The following is a 20,440-nucleotide window of genomic DNA, read 5'->3' as shown; positions in this document are numbered from 1 at the left end:
CACCCTAATAAGTAACATAGGATGGACTACCTTTTCAATCACATCGAATGAGCGAGACTAAAACGTCAATAACAAGTACAGTGGAGGAAAGTGTGCACTTTATAAATAGTGCTGTCATTTGAAGATAATGGTTGAAAAGAGTATAACTCAGGAATGGAAGTAATTACTTTTTTGTGATATCCTCAGACAGGGATCAGCAAACTTAATAATAAATTGGGCAGAATTTTCAACTACAGGAGTGTTTTTTTTGGCGGGTAGTGGGGAATTGGTTGGGGGAAACGTAAGAAGGAAAGTGAAGTTAATCAGGTAAATTATGGTATTACCGAAGAGCAGGGCAGGCTCTAGGGGTCAATTCGGCTACTCATGTTTCCCATTTTTAAAATAAACTCAAAAAACGTCATGCTGAAAAGCCAATAATGATGAAAGACAGAATGGAAACGCATGTAAATAATTGTTTTAAAGAAAAAAATAAGTTAATTGAATTAAAAACATGAAAGGCAGGGAGATTCGGTGTATGTGTGCGGAGTTAACCTTTCGAGTTCAATGTGATTTTATAATTTCGGATTTTCGGCATGGGCAGTATTTTCCGTTTGTGAAGTGATTGTCAAGCGCAGCGTTCGGGAACCGAGAGAAACCCGAGAGGGCGGGTGGGCCTTCGGAATCGGAGCAGCAGGTTGCAGAGCCCTCCCCTCCCGTCCCGCCCTCTCGCCCGCGGTGGGAGGAGGACATGCAGATGCATTTTGTTGTTGTTGTTTCAGTCTCGCACCTTTCCCTGGTGCGCGAGTGCGTCAAAAGGCGCTGCTGAAGCTCGGCGTCGTGCGCGTGACTTATCCGGCGGTTGCTGCCGGTCTCTGGGGAGATCCGCGCGCGCGCGGGGGGAGGGAGGCCGGGGCCTGGGGAAATCTCAGGCTGTCCGCAGGCGGAGCGGCCCTGCCTTTCTCCTCGTCAATGTAAGGCATGGATTAAAGGTTCCGTATTTCCTCCCCTCGCCCCCGAAAAAAGGAACTCCTTCCTCATGGAGCGAGCGGCGGTCACCTCGACACCATGAGCCGCCTTCCTGCAGCAGCTCCTCCAGCAACCGCCGGATGGATGGGCTTCGACGGCTATAAATATTAACCATCTATTTGGAACAACGACAAAAAGTTTTTTTTTAATCTATTAAAAATAGAACGATACATCTCACACGTATAGCATCTTGCGCCGAAAGACTGGGGGGGGGGGGGAAATACATATTTTTAATCTTCCAGCCCTCCCAACCAAAAAAAAGCTCCCTGTGGACGACGGAAAGTGCGAAAGTGAGTGACGGACAGCAAATTGCCGACTGTTAAACGTAAAAGTCGGTTCTGGTTGGCTTGTTTTCAGTGATGCCGGTGTCTCTGGTGCAGACCTGCCGCAGTCTGGCTCTCTCAACATGGCTGCTGTCTTTCTGCTTCGTGCATTTGCTGTGTTTGGACTTCACGGTGGCGGAGAAGGAAGAATGGTACACGGCCTTCGTCAACATCACCTACGTGGAACCGGCCACCTCCGAGAGGAGGTCGGAGAAGAGCGAGTGTGGCCGTTACGGGCAGCACTCGCTCAAGCAGGACGCTCGGGGCTTGCTAGCCCTGCCCGCTCAGCACGACAAACTAGCCTGTGACCCCCAGGCCAGGTTTCAGCTGCCCCCCGACTCTAGCACCAAGGGCTGGATCGCACTCATACCCAAGGGGAACTGCACTTTCAAGGACAAGATCCTGCATGCCGCCAGGCAGAATGCATCCGCTGTTGTCATTTACAACATGGGGGCCAATGTCAATGAGACCATTACCATGCCACATTCAGGTGAGCTGGTTTAAGAGGACGGGAGAGTAAAGAGGGGTTGACATATTGGGTACAACTATCAATCATACATTGGGGTTACAGTTTACTTAACTGTATCTTTCGCCGACAATAAGTTAAGGTTGATGTTAAAGTGTGTGTGTGTTAATTTGGAACAATTTCATGTAGTATTACAGGTGATATCTTTTGCATTTCATCAGCTATACTTTATTGGTGCCGCAGAAGAAGGAGCTACAATTGACTCGCTCCAGATGTTTTCTTGTTTGACTCAACAGTCGCAGACCGTTGTGATACCCCTCTAATTATAACATCGTTTTGCACAATCCTGCGCTGATGCTAATCCAAAATCAAATGCCAGTTTAAATCATTAAATTAATTTGACTTTGTTGTAATACCAGTGGAGTATTAGGATTGCTGTTCGCTTGACAGTAGTTGCCAAATTTTGTAGACTTAAAGCAACTTGCTGCCACAAAAATGTAAATACAACATATTTTAATTTTGAAACAAAGTTCAGTTAACTTTAAATATACTGGAGGATATTATCATTTATTATCTGATAGGTTTACCATTAAATTGGATTGTGTAGTCATTTTTATTAAGACCTAAATAAATTAGGTAATTAAAATTGTTTACAATGCTGGTGTGCAGTTCATTTAATAGACGAACCAAAATTGGTTCAAATAAATCTCAGTAGCAAAGCTTGAAAATCTAGTGATAAGTAAGGAAAACTAAATGTTGTGTGCAGTTGGTCATGCCACTCTTATATGAAGTTTGCGAGACAGCTTTGCTTGCATGAGATTTTCTCATCTCATAGCCCTCCTTCATTTAATCTTTTTTTGATGGATAAATATGCAGAATTTGTCCTTTATTCCTCTTTTGTTCCTTTGTGGCTGCTAATATACTTTTTTTGTATAAAATTGCAGCTAGGGCATATTTGTCTAATTTTTATTAGCCACACAATATAAACGTTTAGGGGAGTTGGGCAGATTTACCGGCCCTATCGTAAGTATATCACAGGGGAAAATTAGCATGCTGACTCTTATTAATCATCCTCTATACCGACTTTGTAATCTCTTTAAACCTATTGATTGGCGAGGCTGGGTCATGCATTCCTCAATTACTCCTTGAGCTGTAGACATAGAGTCATTCTTTGATTTTGACCGTGTTCAGATTCACAGAACTTTTACAGTCCAAAAGGAGACCTTTCAGCCCATCATAGTCCACACCAGTGTTTTAACTGAGTAATTGACCTTGTGCTGTTTTCGAGTCTTCTTTCTGTAACTCTGCACATTCTACCTTTTCAAATAATCATTCAGTTCCTTTTTGAATCCATCTCTCTAACACAGCAAGGCAGTTCATTGCAGACGGTAACCACTCATAGGTTTAAAAAGCCTTCTTTCTGATGTCAGTTTTGCTTTTCACTAATTACCTTAAATTTGTGTTTTTCATTTGTGATCCTTTCATGAGTGGTAACATTTTTACCCTGTTTACTCTGTCCAGACCTCTCATGAGTTTGAATGTTGTAAATTAGTCCCTGAGGCTGCACCACATTCAGAAAGCATGTTTATGGGCGAGGGTCCTTACCTCTTCTCACTGCTTCAAATATTTACTGTTACTCAACGTGGATGGAGCTTCTGCCCAAGTTACTGTGGACATGCTGGATGTATGACGTGCTTTACATTGAAATATGTGCTGTGTACATCGCTGTTTTGTTTTAGCTGGCTGCCCGGGTGTAAAACTGGCATTGCTGATTAATTGGAAACACATTCTCAATGATCCATGAGATGACAATCTACCTCTAGTGGCTCAAAATCTGGAGCAGGTACATAGTGTATTCTGAGAGCAAGGGAAGACAGATTTCAGTCTAATTGCCATCAGTGGATATAAGGAAAAGGATTTCTGAGGTAGGTTCAGGTCTGAAGCTGAGCTGGTTAATGAGTTTTGAGAAGATTTCTGGCTCAGGTTGAGGTTCTGGATGTACGTTTGCTTGCTGAGCTGGATGATTCATTTTCAGACGTTTCGCTACCATACTAGGGAACATCTTCAGTGAGCCTTTGGACGAAGCATTGCTGATGATTCCTGCTTTCTATTTATATGTTTGGGTTTCTTTGAGTTGGTGATGCCATTTCCTGTTCTTTTTCTTTGGAAAGGTAAATCGGATTCAAGTCAACGTGTTTGTTGATAGAGTTCCGATTGGAATGCTGTGCTTCTAGGAATTCTCGTGCATGAGACACTGAGCTGGTTAATCTCAGCCAGGAATTAGGTAGAGGGTACACTACATTGAGTAAATGAATTGGGATGTCATGTCGCGGCTGTACCAGACATAGGCTATTTTTGAAATACTGTGTCCAATTCTGGTTTTCCTGCTATATGAAGGATGGTGTAAAAATTGAAAGTGTTCAGAAAAGAATTATGAGGATGTTGCCAGGATTGGAGGGTTTGAGCTATAGGATAAGGCTGAACAGGTTAGGCCTATTTTTCCCTATAGCATTGGAAGCTGAGGGTGACCTTGTAGAGCTTAATAAAATCATGAGGTGCGTGGATAGGGTGAATAGCCAAGGTCTTTTTCCAGGGTAAGGGAATCCAAAACCAGAGCGCTTACGTTTAATGTGAGAGGGGAAAAATTTAAAAGGAACCTGAGGGGCAACTTCTCATGCAGAGGGTGGCGCATGTATGGAATGAGCTGCCAGAGGAAGTGGTGGAGACTGGTACAGTTAATACATGAATAGGAGGGTTTAGAGGGATATGGACCAAATTCTGGCAAATGGGACTAGATTAATTTAGGATATCTGTTCAGCATGGATGGGTTGGACTGAAGGTTCTGTTTCTGCTATATGACTACGATCAGTATAATGTGGTTGATAGAGTTTCTGATCTGTGTCCTTCCTGATAGGATAGTATTTCCATTTTTATCATTGTTTCTGTTTTATCTGGCTGGGGAATTTTGTACAGTTTTGTTAATGTAATAATTATTTGCATCATTTTAGTTGTCACTTCGTACTTGGAATCATGAAATAAAGAAGCATATTTGAGACAATTAGTGTGTGTTTTGAAAAAACACACACTAATTTCTTTGCTCTCAGCACAGCATAAAATCCATTTCAAATCAAACTATTGCCAAAGGTTTATCGTGATTTAGAAAGCTGGGGTTTAAATATTTACTTAAGGAGAAAAGACTAGACATTTTAGGAAGGTGTCCAACAATAATTAAATTATAAACATTTGATCCAAAGGTGAATTGAGTGCTTGAAGAAATCAGAATTTTCCTTTTGTAGAGAGATATAATTAAAACTAATTGTGAAATGAGATCAAGGAGTAAAATTTTGTATGGCAGCTGGATCATAAAATCCCTGCAGTGCAGAAAGAGGCCATTCAGCCCGTTCAGTCTGCACCAACCTTTCAAAGAAAATCCTGCCCAGATTGCTACCCTATCCCCTTAACTCTGCATATACCTGGACACTATGGACAATTTAGCATGGCCAATCCACCTATCCTGCATGTCTTTGGACTGCTTGAGGAAAGTGGAGCATCTGGCAGAAGCCTATACTGACATGATGAAAATGTGCAAACTCCATGCAGTCACTCAGGGCTAGAATTGAACCCTGGGTTCCTGGTACTGTGAAGCAGCAGTGCTGACCACTGAGCTCTAGTGTCTGGGAATGTGCATGTTGAATGGGTTCGCCATGGATTTAAAAAAAAAATCTACACAGGGTGGTATATAAGTGGTGGTGATGTTGGAGTCTGAGTGATGCTCTTCAGTGTGTTTCTGATGAAGAGCTCATGTCTGAAATGCCGATTCTTCTGCTCCTCTGATGCTGCCTGACCTGCTGTGCTTTTCTAGCATTACACTCTCAAGTGTGTTGGTACGTAGTGGATGGCGGAATGGCCTCTTTTTCCACTGCAGGGATTTTATGATTTAAACATGAAAGAGGAGTTTAATGTATAGAAACAATGTTGCCCCTTCAATCTCCTGCCCTATTCAATTTTTCTCCCTCAATTCCACTCGCTCCCCTTCTTTCCATTTATCTCTTAATTCTGTGAGACACAAAAAATCTGTCTCCCTCATCTCTGAACATATTCGACATTAAAGCATCCCAAATCTTCTAGGGTAAATATTTGCAACCAGTGAGTGAAGAAATCTCTCCTCATCTTAGCCCAAAAAGTCCTTTTATTCTGAAACCATTTTTTGTATTTCACTGGCTGGGGACTATCACCTCTGCATATCTATTCTGTCAAATCCTTTCAGAATTCTCTTCCATAAATGATTTAGAATCTTAGATGTCACAGATAAAGTTTTATTCCTAGGACAATTGGTGCATTCACAGGTCAGTTTTTGGAGCTACATATCTACATTTGACAAGAATGGGCATTTTTGTTGTAGATAAGAGTTTTTAGATCACTGACTCTTTATGACATTTTCTGCACAATCATTGCAATAAATACATTTGTATTTCAGTGTGCAATTTAGTGATCAAGCTTAATTGTAATGGTTTCTCAGCTCCAAATAGTTAACATTGAAGCCAATAATAGGAACAAAGAATTTATAAATTGGCTAAATTTATATATTTTCTTGCAAGGTTGATGTGTCATTTGAGGTGTCGAAGGATTTTTCCCCTGTTTGGCTGATAACACTATCTCTCACTATCTTTAACAAGTCTTGCTCTTCAATATCCCATCATCAAATCTAGTGAACTGTCTGTCTCACAATGCAGTCAAACCATTGGACTGTTGCTTTGCTAAAGCTTTGCTTGATTGTATCCACGATTTTGTTTGCTTGATCAACTAGGGAAAATATGATGTTTGAATTGTGATTGACACTTTAATTGGTCAAATATCCATTAATTAAAGGTTGTTTAAGATTTAAGATCTTAAGATTTAAGATGGCTGACTTAAATCCCATTAGATCTATTAACAATCCAGAAGATCCTGCAATCCTCTCCCTTGCTTCTCTCCATATCCTGGGGTTCATCCGATCAGGCCCTGGGAACCTGTGTACCTTAATGTTTTTCAAGACACCAAGCATCATCTCCTTAATGCTGGCATGCTCTAGAACATCAGCATACCCCTCTTAAATCTTGCCATCATCTATGTCCTTCTTAGTGAATACTGATACAAAACACTCATTAAGGACCTCACCCATTCCCTCTGGCTCCATGCATGAATTCCCTTCTTTTGTCCTTGAGTGGACCTACCCTTTCCCAAGTACTCTCTTGCTGTTAATGTATAAAATACCTTGGGATTCCTACTTTCCAAGGACACTTCATCGCCCCTTTTTAGCCCTCCTAATTCCTTGTTTAAATTATTTCTGATTCTTTTATGTTCCTCGAGCCTTGTCTGATTTATTTCATAAACCTTAGATATACCTTGTTTTATTTTCTTTTTGACTAAATTTTCAATATCTCTTATTATCCAGGGTTCCTGAATCTTGCCATCCTTATCTTTTATCCTCCAGGAACATGCTGATCCTGAGCTCTGGTCTTTAAATCCCAATCATATCAGATGGGGGTTTATCCTTAGTCACTCCCAATCTAATTTTTCCAGTCCCTGCCTAATACTGTTATAATTAGCCGCCTTCCAATTTATCACTTTCATCCAAGGACCAGTCTTATCCTTATCCATAACTATCTTGAAATTTATGGAGTTGTAACCGTCACTACCACCTTCATATTGAAATACCCTAGAATATCAACATACCCCCCCCAATCTTATCATTCCATGTCCTTGTCCTTAGTGACTACTGATGCACAGTACTCATAGATTTCACCCATTTCCTCTGGCTCCATGCATAAATTCCAGAAGGAGAAGAAATGAAATACTCTACATCTACCTGGAAGAATGCAGCTCCCAATGCCTTCTGCCTGTAATGCCTTCTTCCCATTAATGATTTTTTTTTAAAAATGTACTGCAGAAATAAGAATCAAATAAGAAATTTCCAGTTCTGTCACAGTACGAACATGTTGAATTTCCTATCATGTGTTTTTCATCTTGGAATCCACTTGACCACTTCCCTTCTACTCTGCTGAAGAACATTGATATCCTTCTAATTGCGTCAATCACATTTCCTTTTACTCCTCACAAAAAATCAGCAGGGAAGATATTTTAAGCTTCTTATCCTTTCCTCGATTTCATTTTTTTATGATTAATATGCACATTACCTGTGTTCCTTGATGCATATTACTAAAAGTTTACCAGGCAATAGTTAATGTTTTTTTACAACAGTCCCCACTGCTGTAAAATAGCAAATGTAACCCCACTAAGGAGTTAGAGAAGATGAGTATAACTGTAGGACAGTTATCCTGGCATCAATAATAGGGAAAATGTTGGAGTTGTTTATTAGGGTCATGATAAAACAGCAATTGGAGTCAGAATTGGAGAGAGTGAAGAAATGATTCTCAAGAATAGTTCCAGGGATGAAGAACTTCAATGTTGTATAAATTCTTGAGAAGCTGGTGCTTCCTTTGTTTTGGAAAAGGAAAGGTTGAGAAAAGATGTGACAGAGGCACTGTTTAAATCAGGGATCTGGACTTATCCAATTGGCAGAACGTTACCTTAGGTCGGTGCCTTTTAGTCATCTAATCAACAAAGTTAGCAACGACTCAGTGCGGAAAAAGCTTTTTAAACAGTGGATATTGAGGATCTGGAATGCATTTCCTAATTGTGGTGGAGCCAAATTCAATCAAAATATTCAAGAGTGGATTTAATTATTTTCTGTAGTGTATTTTGAAATTCAAAGAGCATTCGATAAAGTATCACACAAGGTGATGATAATACAAAATTAGAACTGATGGCATTAGGGGAATATTAATATATTAGCATGGGATGGCACAAAGGAAGGTATGGATCAGTAGGATTGAATGAATTATTACTGTATTGTAAGGAGTTACTTAGTTGGCTTATTTGCAACGCAGATTGACTCCAACAGCATAGGTTCAATTACCACACTGGCTGAAGTTATCATGAAGGACTCACTTTCTCAACCTCTCCCCTCACCTGAGGCATGGTGCCCCTAAGGTTAAACCGCCACCAGTTGTCTGTCTTTAATGAGAGAACAACACTGTGGTAACTTAATCTTTACTATGCTGTGAATTCTGGAAAGTGGTTCATTCAGTTGTAAAGTATTATAATTTCAATTGTAAAATGTCCATCACAAACTCATTATTGTTAGATAAGAGCTTATAACCGTGCCTGGATTAAGAAACCGAAGTTTGTAAATTATTTAAAACGCATGATGCTTTCTAACTTTCTTTATCTCTGCCACTAAAAATGGGAGCTGGTAATATTTTTGCTTCTGTTAGTCTGTACATCTGTAAATATTACTCAAAGCTGAGATTTTGACAAGAGTTGGTATGCAGGTACCCAAGGAAGAACTAATTCAGTTTAAACAAAATATGGATCTGGATCCTGGACTGACTTTTTTTTTGAAAAAGGATCCATTTGCATTGGGAACTGGGATGAATTGACCTTTTTTTCAATAATTTTAGGTTTTTTTCAGAATGTTCTAGTTGGCTTCATACTGTGAAATGTATCACAGCTGACAAACCATGCACAGAGTTTTTGGAGCAAGTTGTTAGCTTGGAATCAGCCTGAAGCCACCTTAGTAAGATATGGAAGCTTATACTAAATAACTTATTCTCTCACTTGGGTGCAGAGCTTCAACCAGGCAGGGAAAAGGCACACAAAAGCTACGTAACTTTAGTAATTTTGACAACATGGCATGAGATATGAGCCCTACTGGGAATACTTGATTTTGTTACATCTAAAATGTCTGAAAGATTGCTACTGATGTTATACTGAGAGATCTGCAGTACCTTTCTCACTGGTGTGACAACCTCATTTTAAACATGTTTCAAAGACTTGGTTAGAGTATCTCTTTGACCTCTGTTCATGGAGCTCTTGCTGTTTCCACTGTCAGTTTAGCCATTTTTCATCTCCATACTACTTTTGTATGTTTAGTTCTATATAATTGTGCACCTGTTCAGTCTTGTCTGTTGCTCCCAATGTTCCAGGTTCAAGTCCCGCTCAGAGGCTTGAACACAAATCAAGGCTGACACCCTGGTGTAGTACTGAAGGAGCGCTGAACTGCTGTTGATGCTTTCTTTCCATTTGCCACATTGGGCAAGATCCTATGGCATTACTTTGGGCGTGCCTCCTCTGCTGTGCTTCAATGTTCCGGCTGAAATTTATTGCTCAATATCATAACAGATTCTGGTCATTATCATGTTGCTGTTGTGGAAGATTTTTTTTTTGAAAGCATGTTCGCTGCCAGATTTCCTAGTCTATAGCAGTGACACACTTCAAAAGTCCTTCTACAGTTGTAAATCACTTTGAGACAGTGGTGGTCATGGAAAGTGCCATTAAGTCTTTTTAGTCTTTTCTGCTTCCATTGCACCTTTTTATTCCCAATACCATGTTCTTAAAAGAAAACAAAGGCAATGTAGTCATTTAGTATCACTCATTTATTCAGCCTCTGTGTGAAGAGTTCCTTTTTGCCAAGCGAAACAACTAGGGTGGGAAAATCAAGGAATTTGCTATGATCAAGGGCATCATAAATTGAGCTAAGGGTGTAATTAAGCCCAGGTTTTGTGGCAGTTCAAAGGCTAGACTATAAGAATCTCTGATCTCTCTCAATTCAGTGATTACCTGATGCTTTCACTATTCCCTGGAAATTTTTAGCTGTAGTTCTCATTTTGCGCACATTGCTTTGTATTTTATTTCCAATCTAAACATGTTACACCTAATTTTATTATTTTTAATTCTCTCTTCCAATCTTCAAAATAGTATTTTTACTCTCTTCTTTCTCAGATGGCTTGTAGAAGCAGTTCTTCTATAAAGCAATGGTTGCGTTCTTGTGCAACCCCACATTATAGAAAAATCACACTTTAAGCGCTATTTCTAAAGTGTTGGTGATGTAATCACGTTACAGCCAACACATTTAAAGTTCGTGCTTTAGAAACAGTGTCCCCAGTTCATCAGTTGGGTCATAGCGAATTCATGTTAACAAAATGCATGCTATTGCAGAACAACCTGTACCTGTTTTTGTTTTACTTTCTAATTGTTTTCTTTTCCTGCTTCTGTGTTACTTTGAACCATGTCACCAGTTTTTTTTTTGCAGTAAGGAAATCCATCTATTTTAATTTAGGTGAAGCTACTCTGAAACCAAAGCTGGCCACTTTAACACAGAAATATGAGTTACTTCTATAAAAACTATTTTCCCAGCCATGCACTTAACTTGCCTATGTTACCATTTTTATACAGGAGGGAGTATGGCACTAGAAATAACCCTAGAGGTAATTAAGTATCTATTCTTTATACTTGTTGAAATATTTTTGCAAGGTCTCAATTACATTTTTCTCTTTAAACCATGACTTCTGAGAGCTCCTTTCCTTTTCAAATGCCTTTTACAGCTCTAAATATTTTTTACTCTGTCACTTGGGAAGTCAAGATCCTGTCTATTTTTGCTGACTGTAATCTCCGAATGGTAGTGCCTTTCAACATTTCACTTCCTTTTTTGTTTTAAGCAACCATTTGTTCCAACTTGGTGCTGTTTGCTCAGATTGTAATTATTTGAGATACTCTAGTACAGTTTACCTACCTCTCTAATTTCAACCGAAGGTGAATTTTCATTGATCTTGTTTGGATTAAAACTTGCAATTTAATGCACAACCTGATTTTTAATTATCCATTTCATTTTTATAGAGAGCTGAAAGCTACATCAGAATGACTTTGGTAACAACATAAAATACTTAGTAGTTATTGCAGTAGTTTCTGATCAGTCCTAATTCAAATTAATTTAAAATATTTACGATTAAACTGGATTGGTGGCCCTGTTCTCCTGCATCATTTTCATGAGTATAGTTTGGTACTTATTTTTGAGCAAAACCAGTAAAGTCACTGAATTGAAGATGCATTTAATTCTGAAATGATGCCAGATTGACACAAGTTTCTTTTAACTTTATCATTTCATTTTCAAGGAGAAAGTGAGGGCTGCAGATGCTGGAGATCAGAGCTGAAAATGGGTTGCTGGAAAAGCGCAGCAGGTCAGGCAGCATCCAAGGAACAGCAGACTCGACGTTTCGGGCATAAGCAGGGCTGATGCCCTGAAGAACGGCTTATGCCCGAAACATCGATTCTCCTGTTCCTTGGATGCTGCCTGACCTGCTACGCTTTTCCAGCAACACATTTTCAGCATTTCATTTTCAAACTGAGTGGTATGTAATTGCAACCAGCGCACAGTCTTGGTTCTATGGACAATCCTGCAACTTTTTAAACACCATTTTTAAATTTCTTGGTATTAGCAAAGAACGTATAGTTCAAATAACCTTTATTTAAAATTTGAAAACTGATGCCAATAATTGAAGCTTTGTGTATTTGCAAGCATGAACATAGCTCAGTTTGCTTAGCTGGAATATAGTCACATGGCCTTGTGAATAATTATCATTGTCCTTCTAGTGCATTCATGCTATCATACTGTGTTTTCTCAATTATGTTCTGAATTCATATAATGAATGCACGCCTTTTTGCATCATTTCAAACAATAAGGTCAAGTAAAAAAAAATTAGGCTAGACACTAATTTATATTGTTGTACAGGATTGCTGTGTTTCAGTCATCTTACAATTGCCTGTAACTTGATCCACATCTCGGATTTTATTATTTCCTATATAGTGCCTAGTGCTCTGACTTGATACTGTCATGTGCCAAGATCAGTACTATATGTATGTTCCCTACGGGTCACAGTTCTCATGCTCCAAAGCAAATGAATAATGTAGGTGCCGTGTAAAATAAAGCAAAGAATCAAATGATTTTTGGTTTGTTTTTAAGTGTGTTGCATTCAAAGTGGAACACAACTTATGACACCTGGAGAATGAGCACTTCCATTTCAAGACAAATTGTGGTGTACAGAATTCCATGCTACTAGTACCACAAGTTCTGCTGGGTCCTCTGTAATTTATGTCATTGTAATCCTTGCTTTCATTGGCAGTTTCTTGCCATAAAATCACTATTTCATGTTAATTAGTTTATCATAGCCAATAAACCTGGCCTGTATGGCTGTTCTGTTTTCTCTGGGAGGTAAATTTCAAACAGAGGCAACTAGTTCCTTCTTCGTTACCCTCCTTGCAGATATTTCTTGTCAATGAGGGTGTTAAGGGCTTGAGATAGCAACCAACCTAAATGACTTGTCAGGCGAACCTACCAATTTAAGGAAACGCTTTCAATGAAAAAATCAATTACTCAAAATGCTTTTGAAATGTAATGCTACCTTTTTATTTTGAGTAACTGGAATATCTAATGTCCAAAACAAAGCTGAGACAAAATAAAATAATTTTGTGATTCTTAGTAACATTATTAAGTTTACACTTTTAATTTTCTTCAGGCTTTAATACCTTTTTCTTAAGTACCTCTCAAAGCATGAATTTTGGCTGGGTTTCCATTGACAGTTGTACATTTCCAACTTTGACAATTTGCAGAATTAGCCAGTATGAAATCTGTATACATGCAGATTTCAGTATCCCAGGATCAAGGGATAGATTTATGAATGGAAGTAAAGGGTCACTTGACCCAAAACATTAACTGATTTCTCCCCACATATGCTGCCAGACCTGTTGAGCTTTTCCAGTAATTTCAGTTTTGGTTTCCGATTTAGATCATCTGCAGTTCTTTTGATTTTTATATGAAAGGATATATCTTCTCACCTTGTGAGAAGGATTATTGGAAACTATTCCTAGACAAGATATCTCTGGTCCGCAGCACCTGTAATTTATTAATTGACAAAAAAAAAATCCTTTTATAGAGCATATTCAAAGAATTTGAGATTCCTAGTTCTGAGCTTCCTGTAGGTAAGTAGGATGCCAGACTAACAATATTTCAATTAGTGTACTGGTTAAATTTCATGGAAATTCAGAAGTACTGGTGCAAACAGTTCTTACGTTTTGTAATTAAAACTTTTTTTGTAAAAGCTATTTGACCTACTTGCAACTAGTTGTATACATGAAATTTTTAGTGATGTAAATGTGATTGTACATAAATCAGTAATGTGCCTGCTAATAACTGGTTATCTGGAATATCTCAAGTATCAAGTTTTGTAAATAATGAGGAAATTATGGATAGAGTAAAGACTTTTAGGCGTTCAAATACAGAAATCTCTCTCTCTCGGGATTGGAATGCAGAGATGTGGAAGTTATGTTTATGGTTAGCTTCAATCTAGAATGAAACTGAGGAAAAATTTGTTGGCCTGTGTTTTCCAATGACTGGAATGTAGTTGTTGCAGTGTTGATGGGAGTTGCACATGACTTAGCACCCTGCAAAGTCCCAATCAGGGTACACTTCAAAGGGATTGGCTGGGGTGGTGAAAATTCTGTGTGGAAATTCTTCTATGCTTGGACCCCTCCAAAAGTCTTCATTTAAATCCAAACCTTCAATGGGTAGTGATGAAATTCACTATTCAGGGAACATTAGACTATTTAACAGACCTATGCTGGCCTCATACAGCTTTGACTCGACACCCCTGCCCACTCGGCTGCTAACCGAACTGCTGCTGCTGTTGAGTCTACTTTTGGTTCTATATTTCCAAATAGTTGTTTAAAAATTTGGTTTTATTGTCAAACCATGAGCGTGTTCTCTTTTCTATTACAGCCGTAGTGTTCCCAGTTGGAGTTAAATAAGAAATCTAAGTACAGGTTGATTAATTATTTTTAAAATATTAGTGTGACTGAGAAGAAATTAAGTTTGGTCTAAATATATTACTTAGGGAAAGATAACAATTCATTTAATGTTTTCCATAAATACTGTACTTCAAACAGATTTCCAAACATTTACTTTTCTGATACTTCCATATAAAAGCAATATGGAAAAGATATTTGCTGAAAGGTAATTATTCAGTTATTAAGGTGTATGACCTTTTTTAATGGTAAGCAGCATGAGTTCTGATAATATATTACTGAGATTTTGAGTGGAGGACACCTTGAATTTGGCATTTCACTTGATTGTTAATTTGCCATCTGCTGAACTGGGAGGGCCTGGGCCTTGAGTTGTCTGGACTCAAAAATGTAAAAATCTTTGATACATAATTGCCTTTCTGCAGACAGGCTTTATTTCACTGATTCAAATAAATCATTCTAGGTAGAGTGTTGGATGAAACTCTACCTACCTGAGTTGAGTATAGGTCTACGTGAGACTAGATTTTGTCATCCGTGTAGCAATAAAAATGCTCAACGCAGGTTTAAATTTAGTCTTGTATCTGTAGGGTCCTTTGGATTCTTGAATCTGATTATCAAAAACAAAAATACAACAGAAGTTGAGGAAGTTGAGTAAAGTCAGTTGATATGCTATTATAAATGCTTATTACTCATAATTCATTTCTCACTTGCTGGTGTAAAAGGGTTTATTCACAGTACTATTTCATTGGGAGTTCAATTCAACATAATAAGTAATTTTCATTTCTCAGATCTTGCCCTGCTTCAGTTGTAAACCTTGCTGGGGTGGACAGTTTGCTTGGGCAGCAGCAAAACCTGGATGTTAGGTGAGCTGCTGCATGGGCGATGGTGAACCTTCCCAGTAGCTTGCTGAGCTCCTCGTCATTGTGGATGGTGATCTGCAGAAGATTAGGAATAATGTGGCTCTTATTGTCCTGGGCTGCATTGGTGGTCAGGTACTCGAGACAGCAGCCAAGAAAATGGGGGTGCCCCCAGCCCTGACCTGCTTAGTGTAATACACTGTCTGCTGCACAAGAGGTATGTAGCCCCCCGGGAACCAAAGGCTAGCTCGGAAGGAACCGGACTTGGCCTTAGCCAGCTTTCCCCTTCTATTTACCACGACTGGACATTCTTCAATTTTCTTTTTTGTCCCGAGATTTCTGAATCCTGTCATCAACGTCCAACCTTAAATTTTAGAGATTTTCTCAACTTTATGTGGATGGGTGGAGCATTGTTGTCTTAGATAGGATCGCTGGCAAGAGCAAAATGATTAGTAACAGTAACTGCCTGTTGTTTAGTGACCTGTAACTGATCATCAGAAAATCAAGCAACAGTGAAGGGAGCAGTACAGGGTTTCAGCTTGTGGCATATAATCAGTCAGTAAACATGGCCTGTTCTTTTGGTATGTAAGTGCAGTAGGACTTCTGGAGGCTAAGGTAGTTGGTATCAGGTGGTGGCAGGTACCTGTAATCTTGGAGGAGACTGGATGCGCTGGTGATTGTGTTTTAACAGCAGTTGTCAAAATGATATCTACCTTCAAACTTTTGCTTCTGGATACTTCCAAATCACTTGGGGATAAAAATTAGGGTTTTCCAGACTTCTTAAAAAAACCCCACAAATATATATACAAGTGGCTGGATTGTTTGAGGGTTGGCGGTTAAGTGAGCATAGCTTAACTGATGTCATCACCTTTTAGAGACTCTAGTTTATGTCACTGGCTGGCTTCCCATAGTTGCAAGGTGTCACCACCTGTTGTTCTGGCAATCTGTTCATTCCCAGGTGAACTAGAAATATTTGTGAGCCTCAAAAGCTACTGGTAAGCAAGAATGATATTTTTGCAGATGTACAGATGATCAATGGGAATTCCAAAGGTGGTCTTGTCCTGTTACATTTTAAGCTCCTTTAGACTTGGAAAGCGTCTTTAAAGTTTAAAACAGATTTTACAAGTGACAGCAAGGTCACCAAGATATCCACTTCAAATTTGGTTGCTGACACAAGTGAGAAGTGGGACCAAGTCAAACAGCTTTACATTTCAAGTTATGTCATCACTAAATGGCTGATAGAACAAATCATAGGTTTTGAGACACAACTTGGAGGTGCCCATTAAAATGCAGGGTGGCTAGAATGGGTATTGTGTGTGTGTGGTACATAATTTTGTGCAGTAACAATATTTGTAACTGCAGGTGACGAAAACAGAGAGAATGCACACTATAAATGATTGTGAAGTGGAGAAAGATAAGGAAATTGAAGAAAGCCTGCTTTTTACACTGCTGCTTGGAATGTTGGTGATAGTGTAATCTGCATTAATAACAGTATTTCCTCATGGTAAAAGCACATTTAATGGTCAACACCTCTCTCCAGCTCCCCGTCCTAAATGCCATCGGAACAATGCAAGTCTGTAACCAACCAACCACCACATTAGTGCCCATTCATTTATGTAAACTCATTCATCAATAAAAAAGTAAGTTAATTTTAACCTTTTTAAATTAATTGAATATATCAAACAAGAAAGTGATGAAAATAATATTTAAGTGTTACGATGCAGAGGTTGAACCCCTCTGCTAACTAAAACTAAAATACCCAGAAAAGCTTCCCTCACCTCGTAATCTGTTAAAACTGTGAGTGAGTGAAAGAAAACACCAACTTCCACTTGAAAGAAAAAATAAATTATTTTCCTAACTCTAACAGTGAACACTAAACAAAAACTATTAACAAACCCGAGCCCCCTTTTTCTTAACTAATCACTGTATGACATCAACTGTATTAAAATGCTACTCCAATAACATAATTATCAAACATTAAATTAACTTAATCTCTCAAAGTCCACGCAATCTGTTATGCAGTCTCCCTTCCATCTTTCCAAAACTGCTGCTGCTGCTTTCCTTCCTTCTGAATCTGCTGTTTCCTTCCGATTCTGTTGTCTTCTTCCTGGGCCATCTTCTGTGATTTTTGTTTCTCTGCGAATGCCTTTGTATAAAATTCCTCGGTGCTTTTTAAGAGATTTTTTTGAGAGCCCTTTCAGATGACCTGTGCTCTCACGTTCACTGGGAGGTTAGCTCTGACTAATTTTCAAAGTGCCTTTCCTTTTTAAATCCACAAGACTCATTAGTCTGATATTATCAGTACAATCCAATTCAATTGATTTTTGGTATCCTGGGCATAATTTAAATTAATTGGCTAAATTCAAATCCGGTTGCTTTAACATCAAAACACAACCCCAAGCCAACGATTACATATTATCAATTCTCAGCACTCTGTGTCGTCCTGTTTCTCCCCCTCTCAGCCGAAGCAAAACGATCAGCGACACAGTATCGTTTTAACTCCTTCATCTTTATTCTGGGCCCTGGAGGGAGAGAGAACGATCACCCATGTGCCCAGAGACATGAGTTCACCGTCTTCTTTGGAACAGCAATTTCTTAATGAACCATATAGTCATTTTACAGGGAGGAGCATCCAGATAAGGCAACATATATATTGATTAGGTGACCGTTACAATCAGCGAGTGTCAATAGTAAAGATTAAGCCATCTGGTGTTACACAATGAATAACTGGCTTCACATAATGAATACTTTTCACCTTGTTAAACTGACCTCACGTTCAGAATGCTACCTCATCTTGTTAAATGGTTCAACATAATAGCGAGTTTTGAGAAGATTTGTAGCTCGGGTTGAGTTCTGGATGTAGGTTTGCTCACCGAGCTGGAAGGTTTATTTCCAGATGTTTCATCACCCTACTAGGTAACATCTTCAGTGGGCCTCCGGGCGAAGCACTGCTGATGATTCCATCATAATCATCATGATGATCCCACTGAAGATGTTACCTAGTAGGGTTGCGAAATGTCTGTAAATGAGCCTTCCAGCTCAGCTAGCAAACCTACATCCAGGCTCCTCCTCATGAATGCTTTTCCACCTTGTTAACCCATTACCCTTGCCTGCAGCACCCCATCGTGAACTAAGTTCTTATCTGATCTGAATCATGCTCAGCTGAACCTCTTGCTTCACAAAACTCAGAACTTAACTGTTTCCCTGCCTGCTTATACTCATTCTCATCTGCACCCGTCAGCTAGTCACAGACATGTGCTGTCAAAATCTCTCAGTTCAGAAACACACCTCTCAAAGTGAATATTCACTGTTTCGACTTTTTAACATATGCTGAGAAATATGAACATAATATGTACTGTTGTAGGCATGTAAGTGTAACTACTAAACTGTTCTGTAAACTCCTGACTGATGCTGCAACCCGTTACAGCTTGAGGAGAGACAAAGGCAGACTGTTCAAATCTTTGGTCAGACTGGTCAGATGTTTTAGGCAGTAATTGCTGGGTTTTGATGTCCTTGGGATTCCACCAAAGCTTACTCCAACTGTAACATCAATCTACTTGCACCAGCAAGGACAGATCTCCTCACTAAAAGACAAGACTTCATGTTGGATAACTCTGTTTTTTGGAACATGCGATTATGTAACGAGTAATGTAGTGATGAAGGTGGGAGTAATGGAAGTGCTTTCACTTTCTTTCCTTTTCCGATCATCCCTTTCATAGGCAGGGTGTATTTCAGTACTAACATTGCATGAGTGCACGTCAGCATGAAGCTGAAGGCCAAAGCTATTTGTTATCCCTTATAAGGTTGGAGAGAGATGGGTACTTAGAGTGCTCAGTTGGAGACAAGGTTGATTTAGGTTAATTTGTTTGCCTTGTTTTGACGTTTTGTGGAGTTGGCCAATCTATCCCTATAAAAAAAGCATTGTTGTGAAATGCCCTGCAGCATCAACCCATTTCTGCCTGAAGGCGATTCCTCTGTCCTCTGCAGTCACACACAGTCATTGTGCTTAGAAGGCTTGGCAATCCATCTCTTATTGTAGCAACAATGTTTTTTCAAAATATAAAAAAATCTTTTTAGTACATAACTATTGCACTTCATTAAACCAAATTTGCCAGATCAAAATGAAGGAATCATTATTGTCCTTGATGTTAGATTTTAACCTAAGATCAGTTGTTTAATTGTTAGCTAATTTCCTTAGCACTGGTGAGCTTTGTGAATATATCTCAAGTTCTTGGTGAATGGTTATTTCCCCAATTTGCATTTTCACTGGTCTTTGTTTGGAGATGAGGAGGAGCCAGAAAAAGAGACAGATTTCAAGCTCATTTTTCCTTCTCTCCCTTCTGCGACTCAAAACAGCTACTAAAATATAGTTTGTATATATGTTCCTAAACTTTATTTTATTGTCTTTAAAAGCCGGCTAATCGGCATGCAGTCCTTTCATCTCCCAATATGTGAAATAATCGTATACATGTGAACTAAAACAGGAGGTGCAAATTGACTCGACTGCTTGGTTTTGAAATGGTAGTTTCAGTGCAAATGATACTGTTTGTTCCAGATCTGTCAACGTCATCTCAGTTGGTGGTTAGGTGATCATGACAGCCATTTTAAGTTGATATTTGTCTCACTTTTAAACTAATTTTTTTTCCACAAAAGGATGAGTGGGAAAACGGAGGACTGGGAAGCTTTTAAAGAACAACAGAGGATTAATAAGAAGGAAATACGCAGAGAAAAAATGAAGTACGAAGGTAAACTGGCCAAAAATATAAAGGAGGATAGTAAAAGCTTTTTTAGGTATGTGAAAGGCAAAAAAATGGTTAAGACTAAAATTGGGCCCTTGAAGACAGAAACAGGGGAATATATTACGGGGAACAAAGAAATGGCAGAAGAATTGAATTGTTGCTTCAGATCTGTGTTCACTGGGGAAGACACAAGCAATCTCCCTGAGGTAACAGTGGCTGAAGGACCTGCACTTTAGGGAATTTATATTTGCCAGGAATTGGTGTTGGAGAGACTGTTAGGTCTGAAGGTTGATAAGTCCCCGGGGCCTGATGGTCTACATCCCAGGGTACTGAAGGAGGTGGTTCGAGAAATCGTGGATACATTGGTGATTATTT

At 39.1% G+C, this 20,440-nt stretch overlaps 1 protein-coding gene across 2 annotated transcripts in view; it reads left to right on the top strand.

The window, feature by feature from the left end:
• Positions 1 to 751: 751 nt before the first annotated feature.
• The window catches only part of rnf150a (ring finger protein 150a), a 128,897-nt gene continuing 109,208 nt past the window's right edge, over positions 752 to 20,440 (top strand). The window contains exon 1 of one of the 2 annotated variants that reach the window (XM_043674140.1): positions 752 to 1,818. In XM_043674140.1, coding sequence (XP_043530075.1) covers positions 1,365 to 1,818 — 454 coding nt within the window. In that variant the 5' untranslated portion in view covers positions 752 to 1,364. The remainder of the gene's footprint in view (positions 1,819 to 20,440) is intronic. The other variant, XM_043674141.1, reaches the window with a different exon arrangement.

The sequence above is a fragment of the Chiloscyllium plagiosum genome, chromosome 32 (assembly GCF_004010195.1).
Source record: "Chiloscyllium plagiosum isolate BGI_BamShark_2017 chromosome 32, ASM401019v2, whole genome shotgun sequence".
In the NCBI taxonomy this organism is placed as follows: Eukaryota; Metazoa; Chordata; class Chondrichthyes; order Orectolobiformes; family Hemiscylliidae; genus Chiloscyllium; species Chiloscyllium plagiosum.
This window is presented reverse-complemented; position numbering and strand designations above follow the sequence as displayed.